The 25,390-nt window shown below is 43.1% G+C and overlaps 1 protein-coding gene across 2 annotated transcripts in view; it reads right to left on the bottom strand.

Annotated features, from left to right (window-relative positions):
- Positions 1-25,390, bottom strand: part of KLHL22 (kelch like family member 22) — a 164,903-nt gene that overhangs the window by 33,357 nt on the left and 106,156 nt on the right. For both annotated transcript variants that reach the window (XM_053701977.1, XM_053701978.1), the window contains exon 7: positions 13,939-14,172. In XM_053701977.1, coding sequence (XP_053557952.1) covers positions 13,939-14,172 — 234 coding nt within the window. The remainder of the gene's footprint in view (positions 1-13,938; positions 14,173-25,390) is intronic.

The following is a 25,390-nucleotide window of genomic DNA, read 5'->3' on the forward strand; positions in this document are numbered from 1 at the left end:
GACCCTTTCCTGACTGACTCTAAATATCAGCGGTAGCCCAAAACCAGCGTTAGGAGCCTCTAACGCTGGTTTTGACGGCTAACGCCAAACTCTAAATCTAGCCGTTTGTCTTTTTAGCCTGTGTTTTAAGATATAATCTGTAAATTCCATCAAATTGGTCAGTATTGCTACAGACTTGAAAAAGGAAGACACTCTTCCGAAAGCTTGTCATCTTATAAATGTATAGTTAGTCCAATAAAAAAGGATCATTGTTCAATGCATTACTCTTGTTATTTTGATATATATATATATATAGTTACACATATTTGTTGTCAATAATAAAAGTGTAGGAAAACCTTTGAGCAGTATTTAAATACTGTAAAAACATAATTTATGCTTACCTGATAAATTTATTTCTCTTGTGGTGTATCCAGTCCACGGATCATCCATTACTTGTGGGATATTCTCATTCCCAACAGGAAGTTGCAAGAGGATCACCCAAAGCAGAGCTGCTATATAGCTCCTCCCCTAACTGCCATATCCAGTCATTCGACCGAAGACAAGCAGAGAAAGGAGAAACCATAGGGTGCAGTGGTGACTGTAGTTTAAAGTTAAAAAATACCTGCCTTAAAATGACAGGGCGGGCCGTGGACTGGATACACCACAAGAGAAATAAATTTATCAGGTAAGCATAAATTATGTTTTCTCTTGTAAGGTGTATCCAGTCCACGGATCATCCATTACTTGTGGGATACCAATACCAAAGCTAAAGTACACGGATGAAGGGAGGGACAAGGCAGGTACTTAAACGGAAGGTACCACTGCCTGTAAAACCTTTCTCCCAAAAATAGCCTCCGAAGAAGCAAAAGTATCAAATTTATAGAATTTTTAAAAGGTTTGAAGCGAAGACCAAGTAGCCGCCTTGCAAATCTGTTCAATAGAAGCCTCATTTTTAAAGGCCCATGTGGAAGCCACAGCTCTAGTAGAATGAGCTGTAATCCTTTCAGGAGGCTGCTGTCCAGCAGTCTCATAAGCTAAGAGGATTATGCTTTTTAGCCAAAACGAAAGAGAGGTTGCCGAAGCTTTTTGGCCTCTCCTCTGTCCAGAGTAGACAACAAACAAAGCAGATGTTTGACGAAAATCTTTAGTAGCTTGTAAATAATATTTTAAAGCACGAACCACGTCAAGATTGTGTAATAGATGTTCCTTCTTTGAAGAAGGATTAGGACACAATGATGGAACAACAATCTCCTGATTGATATTCTTATTAGATACCACCTTAGGTAAAAACCCAGGTTTGGTACGCAGAACTACCTTATCTGCATGGAAGATCAGATAAGGAGAATCACATTGTAAGGCAGATAACTCGGAAACTCTACGAGCCGAGGAAATAGCTACCAAAAAAAGAACTTTCCAAGATAAAAGTTTGATATCTATGGAATGAAGAGGTTCAAACGGAACCCCTTGAAGAACTTTAAGAACCAAATTTAAACTCCATGGCGGAGCAACAGGTTTAAACACAGGCTTGATTCTAACTAAAGCCTGACAAAATGCCTGAACGTCTAGAACATCTGCCAGACGCTTGTGCAAAAGAATAGACAGAGCAGAAATCTGTCCCTTTAAGGAACTAGCTGACAATCCTTTTTCCAATCCTTCTTGGAGAAAAGATAATATCCTGGGAATCCTGACTTTACTCCATGAGTAACCCTTGGATTCACACCAATAAAGATATTTACGCTATATCTTATGATAGATTTTCCTAGTGACAGGCTTTCGTGCCTGAATTAAGGTATCAATGACTGACTCGGAGAAACCACGCTTTGATAAAATCAAGCGTTCAATCTCCAGGCAGTCAGTCTCAGAGAAATGAGATTTGGATGGTTGAAAGGACCTTGAAGTAGAAGGTCCTGTCTCAGCGGCAGAGTCCATGGTGGAAGGGATGACATGTCCACCAGATCTGCATACCAAGTCCTGCGTGGCCACGCAGGCGCTATCAAGATCACCGATGCTCTCTCCTGCTTGATTTTAGCAATCAGACGAGGGAGCAGAGGAAACGGTGGAAACACATAAGCCAGGTTGAAAGACCAAGGTGCAGCTAGAGCATCTATCAGAGTCGCCTTGGGATCCCTGGACCTGGATCCGTAACAAGGAAGTTTGGCGTTCTGGCGAGACGCCATGAGATCCAGTTCTGGTTTGCCCCAACGATGAATCAATTGTGCAAACACCTCCGGATGGAGTTCCCACTCCCCCGGATGAAAAGTCTGACGACTTAGAAAATCCGCCTCCCAGTTCTCTACACCTGGGATATGGATAGCTGATAGGTGGCAAGAGTGAGTCTCTGCCCAGCGAATTATCTTTGAGACTTCTAACATCGCTAGGGAACTCCTTGTTCCCCCTTGATGGTTGATGTAAGCCACAGTCGTGATGTTGTCCGAATGAAATCTGATGAACGTCATTGTCGCTAGCTGAGGCCAAGCCTGAAGAGCATGGAATATCGCTCTCAGTTCCAGAATGTTTATTGGAAGGAGTGTCTCCTCCTGAGTCCACAATCCCTGAGCCTTCAGGGAGTTCCAGACTGCCCCCCAGCCTAGAAGGCTGGCATCTGTTGTTACAATTGTCCAATCTGGCCTGCGAAAGGTCATACCTTTGGACAGATGGACCCGAGATAGCCACCAGAGAAGAGAATCCCTGGTCTCTTGATCCAGATTTAGTAGAGGGGACAAATCTGTGTAATCCCCATTCCACTGACTGAGCATGCAGAGTTGCAGCGGTCTGAGATGTAGGCGTGCAAACGGTACTATGTCCATTGCCGCTACCATTAAGCCGATTACTTCCATACACTGAGCCACCGAAGGGCAAGCAGTGGAATAAAGAACACGGCAGGAATTTAGAAGTTTTGATAACCTGGTCTCTGTCAGGTAAACCTTCATTTCTACAGAATCTATCAGAGTTCCTAGGAAGGAAACTCTTGTGAGAGGGGATAGAGAACTCTTTTCTTCGTTCACTTTCCACCCATGCGACCTCAGGAATGCCAGAACTATGTCCATATGAGACTTGGCAATTTGGAAATTTGACGCCTGTATCAGGATGTCGTCTAAATAAGGGTCACTTCTGGCGGTCTTAGGACCGCCAGAAGTGACCCCAGAACCTTCGTAAAGATTCTTGGGGCTGTAGCTAATCCAAAGGGAAGAGCTACAAACTGGTAATGCCTGTCTAGGAAGGCAAACCTGAGAAACCGATGATGATCTTTGTGTATCGGAATGTGAAGATAAGCATCCTTTAAATCCACTGTAGTCATATATTGACCCTCCTGGATCATAGGTAGGATGGTACGAATAGTCTCCATCTTGAATGATGGAACTCTGAGGAATTTGTTTAAGATCTTGAGATCCAAAATTGGTCTGAAGGTTCCCTCTTTTTTGGGAACCACAGATTTGAGTAAAAACCCTCTCCCTGTTCCTCCTTTGGAACTGGATGGATCACTCCCATAACTAGGAGGTCTTGAACACAGTGTAAGAATGCCTCTCTCTTTATCTGGTTTGCAGATAATTGTGAAAGGTGAAATATCCCTTTTGGGGGGGAAGCCTTGAAGTCCAGAAGATATCCCTGGGATATAATTTCCAACGCCCAGGGATCCTGGACATCTCTTGCCCAAGCCTGGGCGAAGAGCGAAAGTCTGCCCCCTACTAGATCCGTTACCGGATAGGGGGCCGATCCTTCATGCTGTCTTAGAGGCAGCAGCAGGCTTTTTGGCCTACTTACCTTTGTTCCAGGTCTGGTTAGGTCTCCAGACCGACTTGGACTGAGCAAAAGTTCCCTCTTGTTTTGCATTAGAGGAAGTTGATGCCGCACTCGCCTTGAAGTTTCGAAAGGCACGACAATTAGTCTGTTTGGCCCTTGATTTGGACCTATCCTGAGGAAGGGCATGACCTTTTCCTCCAGTGATATCAGAAATGATCTCCTTCAAACCAGGCCCGTATAGGGTTTGCCCCTTGAAAGGAATGTTAAGCAGCTTAGACTTTGAAGTGACGTCAGCTGACCATGGTTTAAGCCATAGCGCCCTGCGCGCCTGTATAGCAAAACTAGAATTCTTAGCCGTTAGTTTAGTCAAATGAACAATGGCATCAGAATCAAAAAAATTGGCTAGCTTAAGTGCTCTAAGCTTGTCAAGTATGTCATCCAATGGAGTCTCTACCTGTAAAGCCTCTTCCAGAGACTCAAACCAGAAAGCCGCAGCAGCAGTGACTGGGGCAATGCATGCAAGAGGCTGTAGAATAAAACCTTGCTGAATAAACATTTTCTTAAGGTAACCCTCTAACTTTTTATCCATTGGATCTGAGAAAGCACAACTGTCCTCGACAGGGATAGTAGTACGCTTCGCTAGGGTAGAAACTGCTCCCTCCACCTTAGGGACTGTCTGCCATAAGTCCCGTGTGGGGGCATCTATTGGAAACATTTTTCTAAAAATAGGAGGGGAAGAGAACGGCACACCTGGTCTATCCCATTCCTTAGTAATAATTTCTGTAAACCTTTTAGGTATTGGAAAAACATCAGTACACACCGGCCCTGCATAGTATTTATCCAATCTACACAACTTCTCTGGAACTGCAATTGTATCACAGTCATTCAGAGCAGCTAAAACCTCCCTGAGCAACACGCAGAGGTGTTCAAGCTTAAATTTAAATGTAGACATATCAGAATCAAGTTGAATCATCTTCCCTGAGTCAGAAACATCACCCACAGAAAGAAGCTCTCCTTCCTCAGCTTCTGCATATTGTGAGGGAGTATCAGACATAGCTCTTAAAGTGTCAGTATGCTCTGTATTTCTTCTAATTCCAGAGCTGTCTCGCTTTCCTCTAAACCCAGGTAGTCTGGATAATACCGCTGACAGTGTATTATCCATGACCGCCGCCATGTCTTGTAAAGTAAACGCTATGGGCGCCCTAGATGTACTTGGCACCATTTGAGCGTGAGTCCCTTGAGCGGGAGTCAAAGGGTCTGACACGTGGGGCGAGTTAGTCGGCATAACTTCCCCCTCGTCAGATTCCTCTGGTGATAAATTTTTTAAAGACAGAATATGATCTTTATTACTTAAAGTGAAATCAGTACATTTGGTACACATTCTAAGAGGGGGTTCCACCATGGCTTCTAAACATAATGAACAAGGAGTTTCCTCTATGTCAGACATGTTTAAACAGACTAGCAATGAGACCAGCAAGCTTGGAAAACTCTTTAAATCAAGTTAACAAGCAAAAAATAAAAACGGTACTGTGCCTTTAAGAGAAACAAATTTTGTCAGAATTTGAAAAACAGTGAAAAAAGGCAGTAAATCAAACGAAATTTTTACAGTGTGTATAATAAGCTAACAGAGCATTGCACCCACTTGCAAATGGATGATTAACCCCTTAGTTAAAAAAACAGATCAAAAAAACAGTACAGACTTTTTTAACAGTCACAACAAATTGCCACAGCTCTGCTGTGGCCCTACCTTCCCAGCAAACGACTTTGGAAAGCCAAATAGCCCTTTAGAGATGTCCTATAGCATTCAGGGGACTCCTTGAGGAAAGCTGGATGCTCAGTCTGTAATTTTTACTGCGCAATTAAGCGCTAAATTAGGCCCCTCCCACTCATGTTAAACCAGTGGAGAGCCTCAGGAAACTGTTTCTAGGCAAATTTAAGCCAGCCATGTGGAAAAAAACTAGGCCCCAATAAAGTTTTATCACCAAAGCATATATAAAAACGCTTAAACATTCCAGCAAACGTTTTATATTGCAAATTTATAAGAGTATTAACTCTGAGAGTAAGCATGATACCAGTGCTATTAAATCACTGTATTCAGGCTTACCTTACATAAATCTGGTATCAGCAGCATTTTCTAGCATTTACATCTCTAGAAATTTTTTTAACTGCACATACCTCATAGCAGGATACCCTGAACGCCATTCCCCAGCTGAAGTTACCTCTCTCTTCAGTTATGTGTGAGAACAGCAATGGATCTTAGTTACAACCTGCTAAGATCATAGAGATCACAGGCAGATTCTTCTTCTATTTTCTGCCTGTGACAAAATAGTACAACTCCGGTAACATTTAAAAATAAACTTTTGATTGAAGAAAAAAATAACTACTTTTCACCACTTCTCTCTTACTACCTCCATGCTTGTCGAGAGTTGCAAGAGAATGACTGGGTATGGCAGTTAGGGGAGGAGCTATATAGCAGCTCTGCTGTGGGTGATCCTCTTGCAACTTCCTGTTGGGAAGGAGAATATCCCACAAGTAATGGATGATCCGTGGACTGGATACACCTTACAAGAGAAAATAGTTTTTGGACTTGAGGAACTTACATAAAACTGTTTTTCACTTGCCCGTCTTCTCAACCTCATCTTATTCCTCATTTTCCATCATTCCAATAATCTTCTAGTTTTCACTTTTATTCTCTCTATCTCTCTGATTGCTTTGCTTTTCTATCTCCCCTCACTTCTCTTGGACTCTCTTCAATCTGTTTCTCTTAATATGTCTCATTCCCAAACAAATCTGAATTCTTCTCTTGGACTCTCTTCAATCTGTTTCTCTTAATATGTCTCATTCCCAAACAAATCTGAATTCTCTTTGCTACTTACTGTATTTATGTGCAGCCCTCCGACTCTATGAACATGGATCCTAATAAGGTATGTTTAATGACATATTAGGATTGGTAACTTGTGCACACAAACTATATATATATATATATATATATATATATATATATATTTTTTTTTTTTTAAGAGCAGCTTTACTTCAAAAGCAGATTCATTCTGCATAATTACTGATAAGCAAAAGCACAGTGGTTTAATTTCCTAACAGGGCTGGAGGTCAGTCTGCCATTAATGCACTTAATGTAAACATTTTAAAGCATGATTAAACACATTATTCACAATATAACGCCAATGCCTTAAAGAGACATTGTACACTAGGTTATTCTTTGTAGGGCTGAAACAACTAATCAACATAATCGATAATAATCGATAATGAAAATAGTTGTCAACGATTTTCATTATCGATTAGTTGATCTGTCGATTAGTTGGGCTGCTTGCAGCACGCAGCCACGCTAGAGAAGGCGTGCCTATTGCTGAGCGGGGAAGAGATCAGAGAAGACGTGTAGGAAGAGAGAAGTGAAGTCAGAAGTGAAGTCAGAAGAAGTGCAATAGAGAAGAAAACTGCAGGATGTAATTATTATCCGTGACCGATCCAGCTTTCAGGTCAGCTGATGTGAGTGCAGGAAACTGACAGAGTGTCAGAGATAATAAACTTCCCGGTATACCCGAGCATACTTTGGGGCATTGTGGGACAAGAACCTTTATGTTGGAAGTGATCAGTACATTTAAAAGCTGCTAGTGGTTATTGATATTATTAGCTGTAGCTGGCTGCCACTTAACGTTGCTTATTACAGCTTCTATTGTATGAAATGCTGACTCGGTGACGCCAAATGATTAATAATATTCTTTTTGCTAATTATATTTTTTGTTGTATGCTCAGTTCGAGCTTCTCTTGGCTTTAGAGTTGGATAAAAAAACAATCAAGCAAGAGCTAATGGATTATCTCTCCTTGGGTCTCAGCAAGTTACTTGATCCGGACCCTCACCCTGGCCCCTCCCCTTCCATTCGATACGGTGCCCGCAAACTCCTCACACCTTATGTGATCCTAACAGAAGCAGTGTTGTATGCAGTCAGCAGTTGATGTTTTTTAATATAAGACTAGAGCTGTCTGTTAGGATCGCATAGGGTGTGAGGAGATTGCGGGGACCGGATCGACCGGATGGAAGGGTAGAGGCCAAGGTGAGGGTCCGGATCAAGTAACTTGCTGAGACCCAAGGAGAGATAATCCATTAGCTCTGGCCTGACTGTTTTTTTTATCTAACTCTAAAGCCAAGAGAAGCTTGAACCGAGCATACAATAAAAAATATAATTGGCAAAAAGAACATTATTAATCATTTGGAGTCACCGAGTCAGCAGTTCATACAATGGCAGCTGTAATAAGCAACGTTAAGTAGCAGCCAGCTACAGCTAATAATATCAATAACACTAGCAGTTTTTTAAATGTACCGATCACTTCCAACATAAAGGTACTTGTCCCACAATGCCCCAAAGTATGCTCGGGTATACCGGGAAGTTTATTATCTCTGACACTCTGTCAGTTTCCTGCACATACATCAGCTGACCTGAAAGCTGGATCGGTCACGGATAATAATTACATCCTGCAGTTTTCTTCTCTATCGCACTTCTTCTGACTTCACTTCTGACTTCACTTCTCTCTTCCTACACGTCTTCTCTGATCTCTTCCCCGCTCAGCAATAGGCACGTCTTCTCAAGCAGCCCAACTAATCGACAGATCAACTAATCGATAATGAAAATCGTTGACAACTATTTACATTATCGATTATTATTGATTATGTCGATTAGTTGTTTCAGCCCTAAAGTTTGTAAAAGGTTTGATACTGGATTTTTATATCTGTATCAGTGCATGTTCTTCTTTAAAGTAGTGTTGATTACATGCAATTATATAAAAATTGGTATATACTGTCACTTTGTCATTTTGCCTGGTATATTGTGTAATTATATTAAATCTTGACGGGGCGGGGCTAGCCAGGAGCCGAGGCGGTCGCATATCTAGCCAGCTCTCCATTGATATTTCAAAAGTTATACTTCTGCGACCGTTCAAGACTCTCCAAGAAAGTAAATATGTGTGACTATTACAATAGGGAGGAAGACTATAAGGTCTGGCGACAAGAAGAGAACCAGGACTAACAGATCAGAGCCTTTTTCTTCCACGCAGCTTGCTACTACTTACAGCCAGTGAGCGGCCATTTTCTAGACCATGCGTTACCTCAAGGGGTTTGAGCTACAATACTTCCACTACCAGCTACAGTGGCGGCTTATGAAGTAATAGTAGATGCAGTGTTCAACATCGCCTTGATCAGGAGAAAGTAAGTCGAGCACCCTACAGAGCAATAGACCGGCTGCCAATTGGAGAAGCCACGCCATTTACCCGACACTATAGCAAGGTGAGAGGGCGACATGGAGACAGTTGAGACATGGGAGCGCAACATGTTAGACTTGATTGCACATCATTTCATGCAGATGTCTAAAACTGTGGGAAAGCTATTGCACATGGCCCAGGCAAACCCTACAACTATGTGTGGTGTGCATATGGATCAGCCCTCTATACCCTCCCCTGACCAGTGCCATATAGAAGAAAAGACAGGATCGGATGGTCCTATCACTAGACTGGTACGCACATTCACGCAGACTAAGCTGCGGCATGATAGTAGTGCTGGAGATCACAGTCTGAAGGTATCCGGAGGAGGTTTGGCTCTAGTGAGGGCGGGTGACACTCTCAGATCTGCCTCTGGTTCACTTTAAATTCGGCACGGATTTCCAACCACTTTGCTATGGTGTCACTTACCGCTTGACCAGTTCTACTGCACTGCAAGCAGCAATGCTTATACTACAATCGGAAACTTACATGCAGATCAGGAATAGGATAGGCAGGAACCCGGCAGATGTGCTACACACCCCCTCTCTGTATAATGTCTTACTGCTAATGACCCTCTATGTAGTCAAACTTACCCTCATAGCTTTTCACTTGCAAAAGACTATATTTACAATAACTCTAGACATGGGCGTTACATGAAGGTTACCAACCAGATCATAGAGCATATGCAAATGCATATGTTGCAATTACCCCATTTCTCATTACCGTTCATAAGACTGGTGTTGGTTAAGTATTTTCCCTATATAGCAACCATTGTTTGTATGTAGTGCTATTACTAGAATATATGTCGAAAATTATCATAGGTTTGAGGTTGATATGGTTGGTCTGTTATGTTTTTTTTAGAAATGTTTTAGATTGGTAACTTGCATGCAGGGGAATATACAGTACCGTCAATTTATTTATGCTGAACTCAGTAATAGATGTATCGGGTGACAATACTGCTCAATTTTGTGATTTCTCCAAGGGACAGAGGCTGGTCATCTCCCCTCCCCCCAAGCCTGACTAATGAGATCTAGACATCTGCTAGATATTGCCCAAGACATTTACCTATATTTACTTAACGACAGGCTGGGGATTTAAATTAAATTACAATTTCTAGAAATAAGATGATGATCCCAACTGTGACCACTAGAGGGGAGTCAAGGATAAGCTATGTTTTATCATATGCAAGTGACATGGGATCCTGTAGTTTGCTCTGCGCTACGGTCCGGGTTTATTTCAGTAACCTCAACCCTCTAACTTCAGATCTGCTATACACAAACACAGTATAGGTAGGTAGACTTTGCTCTTAAGGAACTATATGATCTGTCTGTCATAAGTGTTTTGAACTGGCATATAACTTGTATTATTTTGTCTCTCATACCAAGCTTGACACACTATCCCAGACATAATAATTGAAATCTGCCATATTATACCTTAAATAATTAGTACACTAGATTATGGCTCCAATTTCTATAGTAGCCAGGATAATATAAGCTATGTCTCCCTTGGATTATATGACCATTACAAGTCGGGAGACTAAATTTAACACCCTTTTCAATGCACGGCTGTGCATAGTTGATTTGTGGCTATTGGCTACTATATATGCTCCCCCACATACTAAAATGGAAGTGTTAGGAAGAGGAGCGCACACATTACAGACTGAACATCATAATTTTTTGTGCAGCTTTGTGGTATTTTGCTTTCCATAGTTGGTGACGTGTTGAACCTTAATTTCTTTATATGTATCTTCTATGAGCCTGCTGCTCTCAAGTGCCAAGGGTTAACATGGGTTAATATTAGCTGCACAATTTTCTCCTCGGTTTGTGCTACTATGGTTTTCTATGCATGTGATGCAATGGATGTCTAGATGTTGCTGTTAGCTATGTTTCAAGTTTGTATATGGGTACAGTCCTAACTATTCAGACACAAATGCTTTGACCCTAGGCCACTTATCTAATAAGGTGCAAAGATTAATATACATAGCCAGTAATCAATTTCCTTGTTTTGTGTATTACCCTCCATAGAGATATTATTGCCACTCTCAAGTATAAGGAACAAGTATACGAGGCACAGGGTAATCGCGGCACGTTTGGTGCTGCAACACTTCTTTTGAGTATAAACGCCTGAGCCAAGGGAAGATAACAACACTTTAATATTTTCCTTAATAAGTTGACGGTGGACAGAAGATATTCCGCCACACTCTTTAAGCAGTTGAGTCCCATGCACATTATGTACATATATACCTATACCTGAGTATTAGGCCATTGAGACTATCATATCCTCCCTTCTGGTCATAGGCGTGAGTGTCTTTATTGCACATACCTGTCGCTGGGCATAGGGCCCATGCTCGGATGATGGGATTACCTTATGATAGTATAGCCACGTTTCTGAGTTGTTCTGAGCCAAAGTAAGCCTTATCACGTTCTATTGTTAAGGAGGCGGGTAAAATTATGACAAGGTATGCAAGGTCTACTGCGCTTGAGTTACATACTGCCATACGCCTTAATCTTAAAGTGATAAGTGTACCCACATTGTCAGCTTTCTGGTTTCCCGTAGCCATGCCAGTTGGTAACTAGGCAGTGTATGTGCTAGGTAGTGTATGTGCTAGATACGATATGTGCTAGGTAGCTAGGCTAGGTACTGCGTGTGTTAGGCAAGGCGGGTGCTGGGTAAGGCGTATACTAGGCATAGAGTGTGCTAGGTACGATGGGTGCTAGGTATCATGTGTGCTGGGTACAATGTGTGCTAGGTATAATGTGTGCTAGGTACAGCGTGTGCTAGGCTCGATATGTTCTGGGTAGCGCGTGTGCTCGGCAAGGCGGGTGCTGGGTACGGCGTGTACTATAAATAGCGTGAGCTCAGTATCACGTGTGCTAGGTATCATGCGTGCTAGGTATAACGAGTGCTAGGTATCATATGTGTTAGGTATCATGGGTGCTAGGTCTCGTGTGTGCTAGGTACCGTAAGTACTAGGTATTGTGTGGGCCAGGTATCGTGTGTGCTACGTACCGTGTGTGCTAGGCTCGATATGTTCTGGGTAGCGCGTGTGCTTGACAAGGCGGGTGCTGGGTACGGCGTGTACTATAAATAGCGTGAGCTAAGTATCATGTGTGCTAGGTATCATGTGTGCTAGGTATCATGTGTGCTAGGTATCATGCGTGCTAGGTATAACGAGTGCTAGGTATCATGTGTGCTAGGTATCATGGGTGCTAGGTCTCGTGTGTGCTAGGTCTCGTGTGTGCTAGGTACCGTGAGTACTAGGTACTGTGTGTGCCAGGTATCGTGTGTGCCAGGTACCGTGTGTGCTAGGTACCGTGTGTGCTGGGTACCGTGTGTGCTGGGTACCGTGTGTGCTGGGTACCGTGTGTGCTGGGTACCGTGTGTGCTAGGTACCATGTGTGCTAGGTATCATGTGTGCTAGGTACCATGTGTGCTAGGTACCATGTGTACTAGGTGCCATGTGTGCTGGGTACCATGTGTGCTAGGTACCATGTGTGCTAGGTATCATGTGTGCTAGGTTCAGCGTGTGCTAGGTACTGCGGGTGCAGGCAAGGTGGGTGCTGGGTACAGTGTGTGCTAGGTATAGCGTGAGCTAGGTATCATGTGTGCTAGGTATCATGTGTGCTAGGTAGCATGTGTGCTAGGTAGCATGGGTGCTAGGTATCATGGGTGCTAAGTCTCGTGTGTGCTAGGTGCCGTAAGTACTAGGTATTGTGTGTGCTAGGTACCGTGTGTGCTGGGTATCATGTGTGATAGGTATCATGTGTGCTGGGTATCATGTGGGCTAGGTACCATGTGGGCTAGTTGCCATGTGTGCTAGGTTCAGCGTGTGCTAGGTACCACGGGTGCTAGGCAAGGTGGGTGCTAGGCAAGGTGGGTGCTGGGCACGGCGTGTGCTAGGTATAGCGTGAGCTAGGTACAGTGGGTGCTAGGCACCATGAGTGCTAGGTACCATGAGTGCTAGGTACCATGAGTGCTGGGTACCATGTGTGCTAGGTACCAGGTGTGCCAAGTACAATATGTGCTAGGTATAATGTGGGCTGGGCACAGTGCGTGCTAGGTATAACGTGTACTAGGTACAATATGTGTTAGGTACCGAATGTGCCCGGCAAGGGGGGGGTGCTGGCTACGGCGTGTGCTAGGTACAGTGGGTGCTAGGTATCATGTGTGCTAGGTACAACGCGTGCTGGGTATAATGTGTGTTAGGCACTGAGAATGCCGGTTATGGGGTGTGCTAGGTTTAGCGTGTGTTAGGTATAACGTGTGCTAGGCACAGTGTGTGCTGGGCGCAGTGTGTGCTGGGCGCAGTGTGTGCTGGGCGCAGTGTGTGCTGGGTGCAGTGCGTGCTGGGTGCAGTGCGTGCTGGGTGCAATGCGCGCTAGGTGCAGTGTGCGCTGGGTGCAATGTGCGCTAGGTGCAATGTGTGCTAGGTGCAATGTGCGCTAGGTGCAACGAGTGCTAGGTTTAGTATGTGCTAGACACAATGAGGGCTAGGTAAAGTGGGTACTAAGTATAGCGTGTACTAGGTACAAGGTGCATCTTATTTGTCTTTGGAATCTGTTGTTACCTGCACCATAAGATGTTGACTGAACCTGCTCTTTAATTTACTTGGACAAATCCATTAATACATCTTGCTGCAACTTATCACGACTTGATCTTTGGAGCATTTAATTTAATTTATACGTACCACCTCCCCACCCCCTCCCATATTTAGAGCCCACACCAGGGTTCAATCTTGGTGAACTATTTTCACCACAAATCCCTGCAATTTACTTATGTTGTATCAATGTTCTGTAAGCTATTGCAACCGGACCTGCGTGTCCGATCCTTTCGTTTGTGTATGTTTGAACAGGGGTCCTGCGTGTCCCCAAGTGTTATCTTTCATATTAAAACCGAATAAAAATTCATTTAAAAAAAAAAAAATCTTGACCAACATTATTAGGTTTTCACCTCTAAAACATCTTGACGGAAGCCCTCATCATCATTGCTTCCTCCAATCACATACATTTTTCCCAGAAGCGCCACCATTCCATGCCACGCCCTCCGTATGGGACCTGAAGCCACATATTCCCACTTATCCTTCTGTTTGTCATAGCAGCAGGTGTCTTTTAAGTAAGAGACTACATTTCTGCCACAAGTAATATATATCTTTCCATCCAAAGCTGTTGCAGCATGTGCATGTACCTGTATTCCAAGAAATACATTAATGAAAGTTTATCTCAGCATATAAAAACGTAGTGGATTCTATCTTCTATCAAACAAAACATTTTATCCCATATTGTAAAAGGAAATCTTATGAAATGTCCCAACAGTAAAATTTCTTCCATGATGGTGAGAGTGTATGAGACATCACATATGAGATTACACTCCAGTCAACTAGGAGGAGGCAAAAACACCCCTACATACCAGAGCTTTAATCCTTCCCATTCTCCCAGAATCCCACTCAGTCATACTCTCTTTTGTAGCTATGCACATGGCTAAGTAGAGAAAGAAAAAAGTTGGGCAAATGAAGTCCTGCCACCAATTGTACAGCAAAGCAAAGGCGGAGCTCATGGACTCACTATCATGAAAGAAATTAATCAGTAATGCATACATTTTGCTCTCTTTCATAAGATGGTGAGAGTCCATGAGACATCACATGTGGGATCTTATACCCAAGCAGTGTAGTCAATGAGACCACCATGAAATAGGGCACAGAGGCCAGCGGTACTTTACTGACAAAAGCAGCCCCTAAAACCGCATACATGTCAAAATGATAGAATTTTGTGAAAGTATGTAAGGACAACCAAGTAGCTACCTTAATTATCTGGTCTATGGAAGCCTCAATATGGAGAGCCCAAGAAGTGGCAACTATTTGCTCAGGAGTAGTCTTCAACGCAACCAAGTATGCCTTATAAATTAAACTTTCATGGATTCAGATTAGGCATGCAATTTTTAACAACTCTACAAATTACTTTTATCATCAAATTTGCTTTGTTTTTTGGTATTCTTTGTTGAAAGCTAAACCAAAGGTAGGCTTATATGCTAATGTATAACTAAGCCCTTGAAGGTCGCCTTTAAGAGTTTTCACAGCTATACAGCGCTAGTTCATGTGTGCCATATAGATAACATTGTGCTCACTCCTGTGGAGTTACCTATGAGTCAGCAATGACTGGCTAAAATGCTAGTCTGGCAAAATAAATGAAATAAGGGGGCAGTCTGTCGAGACTTAGTTACAAGATAGTCACGGAGGTAAAAAGTATATTAAAATAACGGTGTGGGTTATGAAAAACTTGCAAATGGATAATAAAGGAATTATCTTTTGAAACAATAAGAATTATAGAGTAGACTGTCCCATTTAGGTTTTAAGCCAAGCAGCTAAAATTACTGCTTTAGCTTTGTTAACCTTGCGTGGTCCAAAGAAATTGACATATAAGGAAGAAGAAAGTCTGTAGAATTTTGTAGCTTCCACATAGAACCTTTAGGTTGTGAAGAAGTGGCTCCTTAAATTCTTAGGTGCTGGGCACAAGGAAGGAACAACAACAATTTCCTGATTAACAGTATCTACAGACATCACTTATGGGAAAAAAAGAATAACTTGTCTATAGCATAGCCATGTCCTAATAAAATAGCAAGGAAGGAAACTAGCAACAGATTGCAAAAAGTTTAAAGACCCCTCTTAATGAAGAAATGGCTAAAATGAAAAGAACTTTCCAGCACAAGATTTGAAAGTCTAAGATGTGCAGAGGTTCAAATGGAGGAGTTTTAAGAACTCTCAGAATCAAATTAAGACTCCACATGGTAGTAACTGGTGGAATCACCAGTTTGATATTAATCAAGGCCTTATCAAAAGTCTGAACATCAGGAATTTTGGCAATTTTCTTATGATACAGAACAGGTAAGGCCAAAACCTAACCATTAATACACCACACCACCCTCAAGAACTCTAGGAATTCAAAACAATTCCAACAGAATCCTTTTTTATTACACCATGAAAAAAAGGACTTCCATAGCTTGTGATAGATACTGGCCTGAATTAAGGTATCAATAACCTTATCTGACAAACTTCTGTTAGTCAAAGTTAGGCATCCAAATGCCAAGCTCTCAGAGTTATGAGGTCCTGATGATAGAAAGGACCTTGTGAGAGAAGGTTTTTTATGAGAGGTAGTGGCCAAGGTGGCATGGAGGACATTTTAATCAGGTCAGCGTACCAAGTCCTGAAAGACCAAGCCAGAGTAATCAGAATTACTGAAGTTCAGTCTTGCTTTATTATGGCTAGTACTCTGGACATAGAAAATCAAACATAGCTGAGTTTTGGGCACCACTCTATATTAAACTTAGTGGATGCTATGCCGTAATTTTTCCCAAATGGGTGCTAGTGTATGCACATTTTCCCTTAATCATATAGAAACTGTTCTGAGGTCAAATACTTTTATTATGCCTCGGCTTCACCTCCGTGCAAGAGGTATTCAGCTGTTCATATTGATAAACGTCAAACAAGTAGAAAATCCCTCTATGCGATTGCTCCCCCGGGTAAGGTGTAGAGAGTCTCTCTCCTGCGTGTTCCTTCAATCCGTTCTATGGTACTCCACTTCAGATCTCTACAGACCCACACCACCTCGGGCATCCTCCTCACTATACTCGAGGCAGGACCAACGCAGATGATGTCATCCATGGAAAAGGGTGGCGGGCATCACCAAGATCAAGTCAATCTATGCTCCAAAGAGGGGAAATTGCAATGCAGTGCAAACGGCTGGAAGTTAAGCTAGTGTTCCGTGCTCACTAGTAAAAGCTCCTCTACCTAAGTGAAACAAATGATAAGGAGCACAGGAAAACATAAAACTTAACTTTTATTTGTTGATCACGGCATATAAAAATGGCACATAGGAGTAAAAAAATAAAGTCAGATCGAGACCGCTGACATGTTTCCAGACTGCTGACATAATCCAAGCTAAAGATCTGGTCTGACTGTGCATGCTTTATATGAATCCACACCATTCCATTGGGTAAATTTAAAAAAACACTTAAATTATGCTTACTTGATCATTTAATTTCCATCGTTACGAGGAGTCCACAGCTTCATTCATTACTTGTGGGAATACAGAACCTGGCCACCAGGAGGAGGCAAAGACACCCCAGCCAAAGGCTTAAATACCTCCCACACTCCCCTCATCCCCCAGTCATTCTGCCGAGGGAACAAGGAACAGTAGGAGAAACATCAGGGTATAAATGGTGCCAGAAGAAAAACAAAAGAAATTTAGGTCCGCCCAACGGAGAACCGGGCGGGAGCTGTGGACTCTCCTTGTATCGATGGAAATTAAATTATCAGGTAAGCATAATTTATGTTTTCCATCTAATATGAGGAGAGTCCACGGCTTCATTCATTACTTGTGGGAAACAAATACCCAAGCTCTAGAGGACACTGAATGAAAACGGGTGGGTAAAAAGGAGGCGGACCCTATTCTGAGGACACAACAGCCTGCAAAACCCTTCTCCCAAAAGCTGCTTCAGCCGAAGCAAAAACGTCAAATTTGTAAAACCTTGAAAAAGTATGAAAGGAGGAGAAAATCTGCCCCATAGAGGCCTCATTCTTGAAGGCCCAAGAAGAAGCCACAGCTCTAGTTGAGTGAGCCGTAATGCTCTAAAGAAGGCTTATGTCCCGCTGTCTCATAAGCCAAACGAATCATGCTCCTCAGCCAAAAAGATAGGGAAGTGGAAGAAGCCTTCTGCCCTTTGCGCTTCCCCGAATAGACAACAAACAAAGCTGAAGTTTGTCTGAAATCCTTCGTAGCCTGAAGATAGAATTTCAAAGCTCGAACCACATCCAAGTTATGAAGTAACCGTTCCTTCGAAGAAGGTTTAGGACACAAGGAAGGAACTACAATTTCCTGATTAATGTTGCGATCAGACACAACCTTGGGGAGAAATCCCAGTCCAATGGGAAGGACAGCCTTATCTGCATGGAAAACCAGATAAGGAGGCTCACATTGCAAGGCCACTAATTCAGAGACCCTGCGTGCTAAAGCAATAGCCAGAAGAAAAAGAACCTTCCAAGACAGCGTCTTAATGTTAAGAGAATGCATAGGCTCAAACGGAGCCCCCCTGCAAAATCTTAAGAACCAGATTCAAACTCCAAGGAGGAGCAGAATGTGTAAACACAGGCCTTATCCTGGACAGAGCCTGAAGAAAGGACTGAATATCAGGAAGCTCAGAGAGCTTCTTGTGTAGCAACAAAGACAGAGCCGAAATCTGTCCCCTTAAGGAACTGGCGGCAAGTCCCTTCTCCGAACCATCCTGGAGGAAGGAAAGAATCCTGGATACCCTGACCTTATGCCAGGAATATCCACGATTTTCACACCAGAGTAAGTAGGTCCTCCACACCTTATGATAGATGCGACGGGTGACCGGCTTTCTGGCTTGAATGAGAGTATCGATCAAACTCTCAGAAAATCCTCTCCTGGCTAAGCGTTCAATCTCCACGCAGTCAGCCTCAGAAAATCTAGATTCTGATGCACAAAGGGGCCCTGTACCAGCTGGTCCCTGCGACAGTGCAACCTCCATGGAGGAGACAATGACATACCCACTAGATCCGCAAACCACGTCCTCAGCGACCATGACGAAGCATTCAGAATAGTTGACGATTGCTCCTGTTTGATGCGTGCCACTACTCGAGGTAGAAGTGGTAACGGTGGAAATATGTAGACTAGGTTGAATCCCCAAGGCACTGCTAAGACATCTATCAGTTTTGCCTGGGGATCCCTGGACCGCGACCCGTATCTGGGTAGCTTGAAGTTGAGTCTGGACACCATGAGATCTATCTCCGGAGTCCCCCAACTGTTGCAAATCTCCGCAAACACTTTGGGGTGAAGAGACCATTTCCCAGGATGAAACGACTGTCTGCTGAGAAAATCCACTTCCCAGTTGTCCACACCCGGGATGTGGATCGCTGATAGTGAGCAGTCATAGGCCTCTGCCCACTCCAAAATCCGAGATACTTCCCTCATGGCTAGGGAGCTTCTCGTCCCCCCCTGATGGTTGATGTAAGCCACCAAGGTGAAGTTGTTCGACTGGTATCTGATGAACTTGGACAAACCCAGGAGGGGCTAAGACCCCAGAGCGTTGAAGATCACTCGAAGTTCCAGGATGTTGATCGGGAGAAGAGATTCCTTCCGATTCCACCTGCCCTGTGCCTTCCTGGCACCCCAAACCTCTCCCCAACCTGAGAGACTGGCATCCATAGTCACAATCTCCCAAGATGGTCTGAGGTAGGATGTCCCCTGGGATAGCTGATCTGGACGGAGCCACCAAGAGAGGGATTCCCTCGACACATTGTCCAGCGAGATCAGTTGGGATAGATTCGAGTGATCGCCATTCCACTGCCTCAGCATGCACAGCTGAAGAGGCCGGAGATGGAATCTGGTGAATGGATTGAAATCTATAGTGGATACCATGAGTCCATTCACCTCCATGCACTGGGCCACTGATGGCCTTGAGGAGGCTAGAAGGGCAAGACAGCTGGAGACAATCTTGCAACGTCTCTGGTCTTTAAGGAATATCTTCATGGATATGGAGTCTATTATCGTGCACAGAAACTCCACTATGGTACTGGGAACCAGAGAACTCTTCCTGAGCTGATCTTCCTTTACATGAAAGCGCAGAAGAAGGAGAAGAGCTCTCATACGGTCCTCTGCCAGCTGCTAGGACAGAGCCTGGACCAAGATGTCGTCCAGATAAGGAGCTACTGCTATCCCTCTGGATCTCGCAACCGCGAGCAGAGCTCCCAGAACCTTTGTGAAGATTCTTGGAGCAGTAGCCAGACCGAAGGGAAAAGCTACAAACTGGAAATGCTGATCCAGAAAGGCGAACCTCAGGAACCTGAAGTGATCCTTGTGTATTGGCACATGAAGGTAAGCGTCCTTCAAGTTTATTGTAGTCATGAACTGACCCTCTTGAACTAGGGGCAGTATAGACCGTATCTTCTCCATCTTGAACGATTGGACCGACAGAAACTTGTTTAAGCTCTTTTTGGTCCAAAATCGGGCGAAACGTGCCGCCCTTCTTTGGTACCACAAAAAGGTTTGAATAGTACCCTAGACCCCTTTCTGTTAAAGGGACCAGTACAATTACTCCTAGAGAGGAGAGATCCCTCACGCACTCTAGAAAAGCATCTTGTTTCTCTGGTTTTGACAAGAGATTTGACAAGAGGAATCTGCCCTTGGGAGGGTGAATTTTAAAACCTATCCCTATAACCAAGGGCAATGTCCTCCAGAATCTAAGGATACTGCACGTCTCTTATCCATGCCTCCACAAAAATAGATAGTCTGCCCCCTACGAGATCCAGAGACGGATCAGGGGCCGCCCCTTCATGCCAATTTTGTTTCAGCAGGCTTCTTGTTCTGCTTGGCTTTGTTCCAAGACTGAGAAGGTTTCCAAGAACCCTTGGACTGCTCGGGCTTTGCGGCAGGCAGCTGTTGTTGGGACTTGTCCGAACGAAAGGGACGAAAATTAGGACCCTTAGGTTTGGACCAAAAAGAACCTTTCCCTTAAATGGAAGGGAAAGCAATCTAGATTTGGACGTCATGTCAACCGACCACGACTTAAACCACAGAGCCCTCCGGGCCAAAACAGAAAGGCCTGATGTCTTGGCATTCAAGCAAATTATCTGCATATTTGCATCACAGATAAACGGATTAGCTACCCTCAGGGCCTTAATTCTTTCCTGTATCTCATTGAGGGGAGTCTCCACCTCGATCATTTCTGACAGAGAGTCACACCAATAGGTAGCCACTCCCACCACAGAAGCGACCGCTGCTGCAGGCTGAAATACAAACTCTGTGTGCTGAAACATCTTTCTTAATAGGGTCTCTAATTTCTTATCCATGGGTTCCTTAAATGACAAACTATCCTTGAGCATGGAAATGTCTCCATCCACCTTCGGGACAGATCCCCACAATTCTAGCTGAGAGTCAGGAACCGGGAACAATTTTTTAAATGAAGAAGGGGAGAAAGACGATCCAAGTCTCTCCCATTCATTCTTAATAATATTCGCCATCTTTACGGGAACAGGGAAAGTCTGGGGCACCGCCCTGTCCTCATAAACTTTATCAAGCTTAGGAATAGAGGATTCCTCGGATAACTTCTGTTCCGGAACCTCTAGAGTAGCCAACACCTCTTTTAATAAAAAGCGTAAGTGCTCCATCCTAAATCTAAAGTCTGGTTCCTCCACAGTCGGAGGCTTAGAGGCCGCAGATTCCAACCCAGAGAAAGAGTCCTCCGAAGTATCGGAATCTTCTGCATCAGTGGATAATCTAGTCTCAGATACATCCAACAGAGTAGATGACCCCTGGGAAAGATAGCAATGTTTAACCTTTCGCTTGCGCTTAGCAGGGCGAGGTAAAGCACTGAAGGCCGCAGACAACGCCGTTTGCAACTGATCTGCAAAATCAGGCGGCCACAGGGCCCCTTCCACAGGAGGATTAGTAGTGCACTGGGGAGCTGCATGTGTAATCAGAGATGAATGTAGGGAACGCACTTCGCGGGACAGAGACCCCTCAGAGGTGGACGGCTCAGTGGTACTAAACATATTATTCCTTTTAGATATTTGAAATATAGTTGAGCAGGCGGGTATATCAAAGCCTCCTCACAATAAACACAGGAATTAGATTTAGGTAAAGAGGGAGTACCCTCTAACGCATCAGAGTCCTCCATAGCTTGCGCCTTAAATTGGACTATAGCATAAAATAAATGGCACCTTTATACTCCAATGGCCGGGGCACTCACCACCTCCTATGACCAAGGCCTACAGAGAAATCGCTTTGTCTCCTGCAACCTATGATTAGGAAAAGGAAGAGAATGAGGCCACACCTGGTCACATGAAGTGCCATGCAGGACCGCCCCTGCAGCCAAGAAAAAGCGTGCCATAAACAGGTTGCGCAGTAATCAAAATGAAGAACTTGACTGTTCACACATTGCCAGAGCCACATCTCACACATCGCAGCAAAAAACACAATAAAGCAATCATGTATACACCCCCCCCCGTTCAATAATCACCTTCCAGAGATATTAACCCTTAATTCTATACAGATAAAAGGAGTCACACTGTGACCCTGTCTTCTTGCGTTATCATTACAAATATAAAAAATGAAATTATCTTACCAGAATCAACGCTGTGGAACAGGAACACGGCCTCTCAAGTTTGACAGTGTTGTAGCATCGCCACTGACATGGACTTGAGTGAAAGAAAGCAGGCAGTGAAACTCGTCAACACTAATTGCTTAAGGAGCTGTTAATACGAGTCTGGATGGTTTCGCAGAAAGACTCTCCCTGCATCTCCAGACCCTAACATTCGTCAATGCTCTCACTGAGAGGCTAATAAGACTGCTTAAAACTCCAGTCCCATTCCGAAGAGTACTACCCTCCATAAGAGACTACTCCGAAATCTTCCGACACTTCTCTGCCATCCTCCTGTGACAAAAGGCAAAGAATGACTGGGGGATTAGGGGAGTGGGGGAGGTATTTAAGCCTTTGGCTGGGGTGTCTTTGCCTCCTCCTGGTGACCAGGTTCTGTATTCCCACAAGTAATGAATGAAGCCGTGGACTCTCCTCGTATTAGATGGAAACAAAGGACAACTCCCCCACTCCTATTGGTAACAATACTTCCCTAACACTGAGTAACTAATAGAGCTAATTTGTATGGTCAACAATACATATTGTGTACCCTTATATACTATATTACAGAAAGATCAAACCTCATTTAATACATTTAACAAAGTGATAAATCAAACTTTGGAATAATGCAATCTCCAATGAATCATTAAAACAAGTAAATGGAAATACAAGTCACCATCTCAAAATTGTTACTAATTTAACTGTATAGTTGATAGAATTGAAAATAAAGTTGCAATGTTTATCATTGTTAATCTGATCAATCCTAGCAAATTATTAGCTAAAGTTTGTAAATTAGTGGATTAATAATATTACCTAAGCTATACCTGCCAGGTAATAACCTAAAACATACCGTGATTTTATGAAACTTCTAATAAATGTGATTTAAGCTCTAAGATGTAGTGTCATTATCAAAAACCGTTGATTTGAAATCATTATACTCTTCAAATCCCCATTCGGTGGGTCTAGAGGCTGTACGTTTCTTTATAAAGAGAAGTTCACAGTTTGATGATGAATTTCGCGAATTTGTACTCAGGGTTACTGATTTTTTGCATACGCATAATTTCTTCCAATTTTAGGGAGTGTTTTTCCTCCAGAGATGTTGGACAGCCAAGGGGGCAAAGTTTGCTCCTTCCTATGCCAACCTAGTAATGGATTAGTGGGAGCTGCCCCATATCGATGGAGGTCTACATCCCTTTAGGAGCAAGATCTGTTACTTTAAACATTATATAGATGACCTGCTGTTGGTCTGGGAAGGTAGAAAATTGGAAGCATCTATTTTTGTACAGTATTTAAATGATAACCAAATGGGATTACAGTTTACCTGGGAATTTGGTGAAGACTCAGTAGAGAATCTATGCTATAGAGAAATATTGAGCCTGTCAATCACCTTTTTGTAAACAATCCAAATTCAATACCTGTTAATTAAATATATTCAGCCAGATTATGAGTTTTGACCGCTATAGGGAAATTAACGACCGCCACAAAAGCGGCTGTATTTAACCTCCCTATAGCGCTGCTATTACAAGTTTACAAAAAGCAGGATTGCACGGGCAATATGGTGGCGTTGAGCTCCATGCTTCACCCAAACACAAGCGCTGCTTTGACGTGCTCGTGCACAATTTCCCCATAGACATCAATGGGGAGAGCCGGCAAAAAAAAAAGCCTAACACCTGCGATCAAGGAAACAAAAGCTCCGTAACACAGCTCCTTTGATGTCTATGGGGAAAGAAAAAGTTATGTTTAAACCTAACACCCTAACATAAAAACCACGTCTAAACACCTCTAATCTGCTTCCTCTAACATCGCCGCCACCTACATAAAACTATTAACCCCTAATCTGCCGCTACCGATATCGCCGGCACGTAAATACACTTATTAACCCCTAATCTGCCGCCCCCAATGTCGCCGCCACTATACTAAAGTTATTAATCCCTAAACCTCTGGCCTCCAACATCACTAACACTAAATAAATATATTAACCCCTAAACTGAACCCTAACGTAACCCTAACCCTAAGCATAACCCTAACGTAACCCTAACACCCCTTAACTTAAAAATAATTAAAATCAATCTAAATAAAACTTTCAAGTTTCAATTATTAACTAAATAATAATACCTATTTAAAACTAAATACATACTTGCCTGTAAAATAAAACCTAAGCTAGCTACAAAATAACTAATAGTTATATTGTAGCTAGCTTAGGTTTTATTTTTATTTCACAGGTAAGTTTGTATTTATTTTAACTAGGTAGACTAGTTAGTAAATAGTTATTAACTATTTAATAACTACCTAGCTAAAATAAATACAACGTTACCTGTAAAACAAAACCTAACCTGCCTTACACTAAAAGCTAAGCCCCCCAAAATAAAAAAAAACCTAGCCTACACTAAACTGCCAATGGCCCTTAAAAGGGCCTTTTGCGGGGCATTGCCCCAAAGAAATCAGCTCTTTTACAAACAACCCCCCAACAGTAAAACCCACCACCCACACAACCAAACCCCCCAAATAAAAACCTAAATAAACCTAAGCTAACTATTGCCCTGAAAAGGGCATTTGGATGGGCATTGCTCTTAAATGGGCATTTAGCTCTTTTACTGCCCAAACCCTAAGCTAAAAAAAAAACCCACCCCATAAACCCTTAAAAAAACCCTAACACTAACCCCAGACGATCCACTTACAGCTTTCGAAGACCGGACATCCATCCTCATCCAGGCGGCAGAAGTCTTCATCCAAGCGGGCCGAAGTCCTCATCGAAGCCGGCAGAAGTCTTCATCCAGACGGCATTTTCTATCCTCATCCATCCGGCACGTGTCCATCTTCAAGACATCCGGCGCGGAGCATCCTCTTCTTCCGGTGGTCAACGTATAATGAAGTTTCCCTTTAAGGTACGTCATCCAAGATGTCGTCCCTCACATTCCGATTGGCTGATAGAATTCTATCAGCCAATAGGAATTAAAGGGGAAAAAATCCTATTGGATGTTGCAATCAGCCAATAGGATTGAGCTTTTATCCTATTGGCTGATCCAATCAGCCAATAGAATGTGAGCTCAATCCTATTGGCTGATTGGATTTAGATAATTGTATTTGATTAATTTATTTCATTTTATTGTAATGTTAGGTTTTAGTGTGAGGCAGGTTAGTTATTTTGTAGCTAGCTTAGGTTTTATTTTATAAAACCCACCCAATAAACCCTTAAAAAAACCTAACACTAACCACCGACGATCCACTTACAGTTTTCGAAGACCGGACATCCATC

Source organism: Bombina bombina, chromosome 2, assembly GCF_027579735.1.
Source record: "Bombina bombina isolate aBomBom1 chromosome 2, aBomBom1.pri, whole genome shotgun sequence".
NCBI lineage: Eukaryota > Metazoa > Chordata > Amphibia > Anura > Bombinatoridae > Bombina > Bombina bombina.